The following is an 8,545-nucleotide window of genomic DNA, read 5'->3' as shown; positions in this document are numbered from 1 at the left end:
GTCATCATTTGGTCCTTGACCATATGATGCTGGCAAAATAGGGAGAGGCCAGTAAAACAAATCCCAGAGGACACTGCTTATACCAAGTGAATCACCACAGAGGCAACCAAAAGTATCCATCATGGATTTGATCCAGTGCTAGCCTAACCAAAATCACCTAGCAACATACATCTAGATAAACCATCAGAAAAATAAACAATTATATGTATATATAGTTTTCAACATCAAATCTACTGGAGTCAAATGATTGATCACCAGTATCATTGCACAGAAAGCATCCAAGTGGCAGGAGCAACCATGGCTAGCAGAAATTCACTGTAGGGTCACAACAACTGCCTAGCCACACACACAAGCAAGCCAAATAGAAATATCATCACTCCTGAGAGTTCAATAGCAAGGGGAGGTGCTAACCATGGTTTGTTTCCATCCAAAACTTGCACAGATGCATAGGAAATCACCACCGCATCATGCAGTTCATTCCTTTTGTCAGAAATAGGAAGCAAAGCTTCAATGACAAGCACAAGCAACAACATTAGCCTACACAGATGCTACCAGGGGCATCAGATAGAGCACCAAGCCCACAGTCATGCTTTCACAAGCAACAACAACCACCAGTACTTGGTGAGGAGCTTCAGAGATAAGCAAAAGCATCATATAAACAAGTGTATATGAATACAGTAAGCATATGGTGATCACATGATCATCCAAGGTCACCAACACAAGCAGTAGTAACTGCAAGTAACAGAAGATGATAATACAACATATAAATCATCTATTATAATTGTATCCAGAAGCACATCAAAGAGGGAATGATGTACTATTACATTAGGCAACACAAGTAGAGCACAACAAAGCATAGCATGCATCACTGGCACTTGCACAAGCAAGGATTGCACACAACAATTAGTCAGGGACATCATATAGGGATAAACAGGATTAGACAGTAGAACAACAGCAGCCAAAGCAGCATGGCAAGGCCATGAGCATCACAGCAGCAACAGCACATACATGAGCATCACAGCATCAGCAGCAACACACAAATGAGCATAATTACAGTAGTAGCAGTAGAACAGCATGAGCATGAGCACAACAACAACAACAGCTAGAGTAGCAGTAGCAGGGCATGGCTAGCAGTAGCTCTAGCCATGTCATAGGCAAGCCAGGAGCACAACACAGCAGCAGGAGTGCAACTGCTAGTGTACTGGCAATCCCAGTACACCAAGGCAATGGATGCCAGTGCATCCAGATGAGGAAGACGAGGTGGAGCAAGTGAGAGAGAGAGGGGAGGAGCACGTACCTGGGCGGAGCAGCTTGCAGACGCAGCCATGGCATCCACGGCGGCACGAGCCAGGCCACGGTAACGCCAAGCCAGGCCACGGCGAGCGCCACAATGCCCAACACGTCACATCACGCCACCCGAGCAGCACCAGGGCAGCCTGGAGCACCTGCCGGCACGCATCGACGGAGGCGACCGTAACCCTAGATGCCGCGGGGGTCGAGGACGAGCGGGAGGCGACGATTCCTTCTGATCGACAAGGACAGATCGACGCGCCATCGTGAGACGCGTCGAACGCGCCCCATGGCGAGGGCAGAGGCGGCTGGAGCTGGCCGGAATCTGCCGGCGACGGCGGAGGCGACGCAGAGGTCGCAGGAGGTTAGGGTTAGGGTTCGACCGTGCGGGAGAGAGAGAGGGGCAAGTGAGGCCGATGGGCCAGACCAGGTGGGCTGGTCCAGCCTAACCCATTGGGTTTGGCCTGACAGGTGGGCCTAGGGGCAAAAGGGTCATTTCACCATCCATTTTATTTAAAAAATTTCCCATAAATCCAAAAATCATAGATAACTCTAAAAAATAGAATAAAAATATGAAAACCACTTTAAAAATTATTCTCTATTTTAAACAAATGCATGTTGGAATATTTGAACCAAAGTGAAAATTGATAATTATTTATCCAAAGAATAATGCATTAATAAAGGAAATTAAAATAGACCTCATGTTTTTAACAATTAATCAAGTCCATAAATAACATTGGACTTAACCTTTTCTTGGAAACACTCCAAGACACTATTTTTACTCTTAAGAAGAAAAATTAAATATTTCTTATTCCAAAACTGTGAGAATTAAATCAAAAATACCAGCTGGGGGGAACAACTTAAAAACACCAAAATCATGCATCAATTGGATCTTTAACCATTGCCCTTATCGGAGAATGATGCTATCTTTCAGAAACCAAGGACAAGGGTCAGTCCACACCATCCAACTGCAATACCTTGCAGTCTTCAGGCAAGTTCATCGCTTGTTCATGCCATTTGAGTATTTTTATCAAATTACTTGCAAAGTACTATACTTATCACTCTTGCATCAAAAACAAAAGACTATTTTCATAACTATGAATATGACTATGTGGTGGGCAATGGAACCATGGTATGAGTCCGGTGGAGGTTCCATTGCAATGGGTTTATATTCACATAGGATTAACAACAAATGTCGTTCAGTGGTTCTTGCGCCGTAATAACCATGTTTACCATAAGATCTGGAGTGGGACGAAGTAGTCAGCTGTTCTTTTTCCTCTCGTATACCAACGGGTACAACTGCAGGTGGCCAGCTGGGATATGCTTAGGCAGGGAGGAAGCCCCGGGGGACAAAGCCCATTGCTTCTACTGCAGGTTGTACCTATGATGGATTGTAACGGGCTGGCCCAGGGATCGATCATATGAGTCGGTTGAGGCCAGTGGATTACAAAAGGGTGGGTATGCGCGGTCGCGGGAAGGCCCAGTGATTGGCTATGATTTATACCTGGCCTCACACCAAGGAAGTGTGAACGAGAACTAGACTCGGTTGGTAACAAGGTTAAGTTCTCTTATGGGTACAGTAACACACCTCTGCAAAGTGTATCAAATTGTGGCTTGTCACTCCTTGTTCCGGGATTGGAACTGCGAACGCTGCTGGAAAGGAACTCCATGAAGTTCTAGCAACCGGTGAAGGCTGGTGAACATAGCTCTTTAGAATAAAAGCGACCTTTTGAAGAAATGTTTACAAAAACCTGCATTGCCTTGGACTTTCTGGTCCATGGTCGTAGCTAGTGCATAAAACATATCTTTCCTATAATGAACTTGTTGAGTACGCTCCTACTCATCCCTCTTTAAATCCCACGCTTAGATTGCCACAAAAACATTGAGGGGAGTCCCGAGGAGGCAGATTATGCGGAGGACGTCTACTACGAGGAGCCAGATCTCTCGGGAGGCGTCGAATGGGTGGACTACCTGATCGAATTTGGAACCAACGAGACGGAGGAGGAGGCATAAACTACTAGGGTACTATAGCAGTAGTCGAGCAGCGCCGAACAATATAGAATAAGCTGCTCGAGTAGTCATGGTTCTAAGTTTAGTCCTACCTATAGTTTGTAGGCTTAGTGGAGTTCGACTGGAACTCGAGTTATCCTCTGCGGACCCAAAAGGAGCTCCCCTATGATGTACATTTCTGGATTGTAATAATATTAAGTGAGTAAGTTTGGACCAGCTATGTTTCTGTTGTACCACTCTGAGGGATGTGATATTTGCGGATTGATACTTCGCATATGTTATATCCACGGCCAGCATACTACAACATGCAGTGGTATGCAGGGTCACTACACAAACTCTTATCTGATCGGGGTGGAATGAGGGATACATGGAAAGATGATCTGACCTGCTTGTCGGCGCCACAATACATGCAGAAAATGATGTCCCGCTCTTCCGTCGTCGCCGCAGTCTAGGGCGCCGCCGTCCAGCGGTTGTAGCAGTTGAAGAAACCACCGTCGCCGCTGTCAAGGGCTGCAGGGAAGAGAAGAAAGGGTTAGGTCTTAGGGAACCGCCGCTGCACCTGAACAGCGAGCCGACGGGCGGACGACGGAGACGTGCGGCTGCGACGATCACCAGCTCGTGCCCGTCGTCGGGAGGGAAGAGAGGAGCGACAGCGCAGGCGCGGCGCGGCAATTATGGCCCAGGTGCTCGATCAGGTGCCCAGGTGCCCGACCCTGATGGTGCGGCTCGATCAGGTTCCAGGTCCGTCTCAACCATGCCAACTTGTCCAAAACCGCTGTCCACCGTGGCCAAAACCTGATACAAAACAGCCAATGGGCAGTTAGGAGGTGCGGCCCGGTTTTGCATACTTTGTGGGGGGGGACTTCTTTCGAGTAGAGCAGGAGAGCGAGCTGTTGCGTTTGTTTGTTTGTTTTGGCTTGTGATGATGATCGGCCGGCCGAGCCTGTGCAAGGCAAATGCACACTCTTTTGGCCTGCACGGTACACACGGCACGGCACGGCAAAGGGTAGGTGGCGAGCGAGCCCCTCCTGTAATGTTCCAGAATCTTCTCCGCAAACCCTCCACAAGTCTCCCTCCCCTGCTCCCTCCTCCTCGCTTCCTCCGCCGCAGCCGCCTCCCGCACCAAAAACCCTAGCACCCACCCCTGCCTGCCATGGCCACCATCCCCACCACCGGCACCTCCATCCTCCCGGGCTCCTCCGCCGCCGCCCTCCAGGTAAACCCCGCCTAATCCAGCCCGATCCAGCAACCTCCCCCTCCTCCTCCGGCGGTCGTCTTTAGCTTAAAGCTGACTTTTTTCTTGCTGGCAGAGGGCCACCAGGGCCAGGCCATCAGCGGCGAGGCTGCTGCTCGGCCGGCGCCGCGCGCTCCCGGCGGTGCGGGCCTCCTCCAAGGACATCGCCTTCGACCAGGCCTCGCGCTCCGCCCTGCAGGCCGGCGTCGAGAAGCTCGCCAACGCCGTCGGCGTCACCCTCGGCCCCAGAGGTTGTGCGATCTCCCATGATCCCCCCCTACTTACCTTCCCTTTTCTTCCAAGTCGTTGTCGATTCTTGTCTCTAGTGCATGCCTCCCAATCTATTTTGGCTGGAGTGTTGTTCACTAGGGATTGATACTAGTAGTACATGGCTCCATTCATGTCCCATTGATCTGATTTGTTATGGTAGGAATTTCCATGCCTGCTGCTTCCACTGCTTAAGGTTTGGCTACAAACTCTAAGATTTGTAAAGTTGATAAGTATTACTACCTCTGTCCCGAAATATAAGCCTTTTTACAAACCTACAAGTACATGTTTGTGCTTAGCAACACAACCAGCCGCAACTGTCTGTTATTTCGAGTTCCTGACCGATTCTTACCATCCATCTGTCATTTTCCCCTCTTTCTCTACAAGGCTGGTTCTTCTCCTGACCTCTCTTCTCACTGCCTGGTTTTGCAGGAAGGAATGTCGTCTTGGACGAGTTTGGCAGCCCCAAAGTGGTCAACGATGGAGTCACCATCGCACGGGCTATCGAGCTCGCCGATCCCATGGAGAACGCTGGCGCTGCTTTGATTCGCGAGGTATGCACCGTGTCCTCTGCACTAATGTTCCTATATTGTTCTCTTGTCACGCACAAACTCAAGACATGCTATATTTTCTGGATGACAAAGTTTTACCTTTGTCACTCAAGTCTTTGCTTTACACGTTTTTATCTCTAAAAAAATGAAAGGTTGCTAGCAAGACAAACGACTCCGCTGGTGATGGGACCACGACCGCATCTGTCCTGGCTCGCGAGATCATCAAGCTGGGCCTATTGAGTGTTACCTCGGGGGCGAACCCGGTGTCTATCAAGAAGGGCATTGATAAGACAGTGCTATATCTAGTCGAGGAACTTGAGAAGAAGTCGAGGCCTGTGAAGGGCAGTGGGGACATCAAAGGTGAGACGCAGCTTTAGGATGAGGATGTTGACGCTTTCATTCTAAACCAAAGCCTGCTAGCTTGCTCTCTGTGTAAACATTATACTCTTCTGTTTCAGCTATTGCCGCTATATCTGCTGGAAACGATGACTTTATTGGGACCATGATTGCGGAGGCTATCAACAAAGTTGGTCCCGATGGTGTTCTCTCCATCGAGTCATCGTCGTCGTTTGAGACTACTGTTGAAGTGGAGGAGGGAATGGAGGTAAGCAGCCTAACTAGGACTGCGCTCTTGCTTATTCCATTTTTGTGGTTGCATAAGTACATCAGTTTTTCTTGATGCTGACGTGGTAACTCGTTTCACCCATTTGCACAGATTGACAGAGGATACATCTCTCCTCAGTTTGTCACGAACCCTGAGAAGTCCGTTGTTGAGTTTGAAAACGCTAGAGTTCTCGTCACTGATCAGAAGATCTCCTCGATTAAAGAAATCATTCCTTTGTTGGAGCAAACTACGCAGTTGAGAGCACCACTTCTCATAATTGCAGAGGACGTATCTGGTGAGGCTTTGGCAACTTTGGTTGTCAACAAGCTTAGAGGAATCCTGAATGTAGCTGCTATTAAAGCTCCTGGTTTTGGTGAAAGGCGCAAGGCTCTTCTTCAAGACATTGCCATCGTTACCGGTGAGACTACTTTCTGCTAGGCTAATTCGACTTTGGTTTTTCTTCTCATGATTCTCATCTTTGTAGACCAGAAGCTCTTTTTCTCAATCGAATACTTTATCTTGCTAATGTTATTACAGTAATTCCCCTCTTGTCTCTTTTATTAGCTTTATATATTGTTATTACAGTAATCCCCCTTCCCTTTTATTAGCTTATGTTAGACTGACAGTTTTACAATTATTATCCCAGTACCTATTCTTCTAGAATGTGCAAAACTAATGTGCTCCTTTGCTCTCTAACAAGCTATAGTACCACTTTTTTTTTGTATTGATATGAGTGGTTTAAGTGTCAGTTCTGATGTTAAAATGAAAAAAAAAAGTTGTTTTGCTCTGCAACTTGTTCCAGCTCTGTATTGCTGCTTGCTTCTATATATTCATCTGTCCATGTCTGTTTTGTCAGGTGCTGAATTCCAGGCCAAAGATCTTGGCCAACTGATTGAGCAGACAACAGTGGAGCAGCTTGGCGTAGCTCGGAAAGTGAAAATCTCCCAGTCATCCACAACCATCATAGCAGATGTCGCCACCAAAGACGAGATCCAGGGAAGAATCGCACAGCTGAAGAGAGAGCTCTCTCAGACAGACTCGGTGTACGATTCCGAGAAGTTGGCAGAGAGAATCGCTAAGCTTTCTGGCGGAGTTGCCGTGATAAAGGTTGGAGCCGCGACCGAGACGGAGCTTGAGGATCGCAAGCTCCGAATAGAGGATGCCAAGAACGCGACTTTTGCGGCCATAGAGGAAGGTATCGTACCTGGTGGTGGTGCTGCTTATGTCCATCTGTCCACGTTTGTGCCAGCCATCAAGGAGAAGTTGGACGACCCCGAGGAGCGCCTTGGTGCTGATATCATCCAGAAGGTATTACTTGAGTGAAACCAACTGTACTGCCATCATTATACAAAATAGCTAATACAGTTCACTTTATAAGTATGGTATAGATACTATGCCTAGTTTGTAGTTCAAAAACCAGTGCATTGATAATTAGTGGTTCAACTTTTGACATTTTATTTTCATTTGACAACACTCATTGAGTTAGAGCATTTAACCGTAGTTATAATCTTACTTACGCCACTCATTATTCATTTAGCTGCAGTGTCAAACAATTTATTTGCTCATTACTCATTTAACAATGACCACAATCACAAGTAATGAGATATTTCTACAGTTGTACAGTATTGGTACGACGGATGTTTATGCATTAGTTCCTGCTGTAAAAAATTTGGCTTTTTGATTATTCCCGCAGAACACGAGTAGTTTAGCTTTGGCACCATCCAGAGAGCAAGTTGAGCATTTGACTGTTGTTTTATCTTACTGATGACCTCTGCTGTTGAATCTGCAGGCTCTGTTGGCCCCCGCATCACTGATAGCCCACAACGCCGGGGTGGAAGGGGAGGTGATCGTGGAGAAGATCAAGTCCAGCGAGTGGGAGTTTGGGTACAACGCGATGACGGACACGCACGAGAACCTGGTGGATGCGGGTGTGATTGACCCCGCCAAGGTGACGCGGTGCGCCCTGCAGAATGCGGCGTCGGTGGCCGGGATGGTCCTGACGACCCAGGCCATTGTTGTCGAGAAGCCGAGCAAGAAGGCCCCCGCTGCCGCCGGTATGCCAGGGGGCATGATGTAGGAGTGCATGGTGTTGGTGCTGTGCCTAGGGTTAGGGTGTGGGAGTATCTGGCGACTTTAAGGAATTGTCGTGGTGCGAGTACCCTTGGTTTTGATACCGTGTTGGCGGGAATATTGTCTTGAACTATATTTAGCTGGGATGGATTTGAGGACGAGAATAAGTTTGGTGAAATGGATGTCTGTGGCTTGCTTCTGACGTCTCGTTGTGCTGTGTTGCTCTGGTAATTATGTTTGGTGAGGTTTAGAATTCAGGCACTTGCACTCATAATTTTTGGTGGATGAATTCAGTTAGACTAACACAACACAGCTTCTTCGCCAGAAGAACATGTTGCTTTTATAATCTTGTATGCTAGCAGGAGAAAGAAATCTATGTCATGGATCACTCACTTCAGGCGATCATCATATCCCAGTGCATGAACTCTATAATCAAGAAAGAAAAAAGAAAGAGATTGCCACTCTGTTCCAGAATCTAGCAACGGAAGCAGATTGATTCACCAAAACACGACAAGACGA

General features: G+C 47.6%; 1 protein-coding gene across 1 annotated transcript; it reads left to right on the top strand.

Moving 5' to 3' along the window:
- The first annotated feature begins 4,292 nt into the window (after positions 1–4,292).
- Positions 4,293–8,228, top strand: LOC127349353 (ruBisCO large subunit-binding protein subunit alpha). Its single transcript, XM_051375090.2, has 8 exons — positions 4,293–4,516; positions 4,611–4,785; positions 5,234–5,355; positions 5,505–5,712; positions 5,811–5,956; positions 6,068–6,374; positions 6,813–7,264; positions 7,746–8,228. Exons 1-8 carry the CDS (start codon positions 4,454–4,456, stop codon positions 8,031–8,033), a joined length of 1,761 nt encoding a protein of 586 aa, XP_051231050.1. The 5' UTR covers positions 4,293–4,453; the 3' UTR covers positions 8,034–8,228.
- Positions 8,229–8,545: the final 317 nt, after the last annotated feature.

The sequence above is a fragment of the Lolium perenne genome, chromosome 4 (genome assembly GCF_019359855.2).
Source record: "Lolium perenne isolate Kyuss_39 chromosome 4, Kyuss_2.0, whole genome shotgun sequence".
Lineage (NCBI taxonomy): Eukaryota > Viridiplantae > Streptophyta > Magnoliopsida > Poales > Poaceae > Lolium > Lolium perenne.
The sequence above is the reverse complement of the archived record's forward strand: the minus strand, read 5'-3'. Positions and strand labels throughout refer to the sequence as shown.

What these genes read in the sequence shown, in the direction of transcription:
- LOC127349353 (XM_051375090.2), top strand. Translation starts at nt 4,454, where the DNA reads ATGGCCACCATCCCCACCACCGGCACCTCCATCCTCCCGGGCTCCTCC. An exon ending in GCGCTGCTTTGATTCGCGAG is followed by an intron (nt 5,356 to 5,504) that starts GTATGCACCGTG and finishes AAAAAATGAAAG; the next exon opens with GTTGCTAGCAAGACAAACGA. An exon ending in GTGCTGATATCATCCAGAAG is followed by an intron (nt 7,265 to 7,745) that starts GTATTACTTGAG and finishes TTGAATCTGCAG; the next exon opens with GCTCTGTTGGCCCCCGCATC.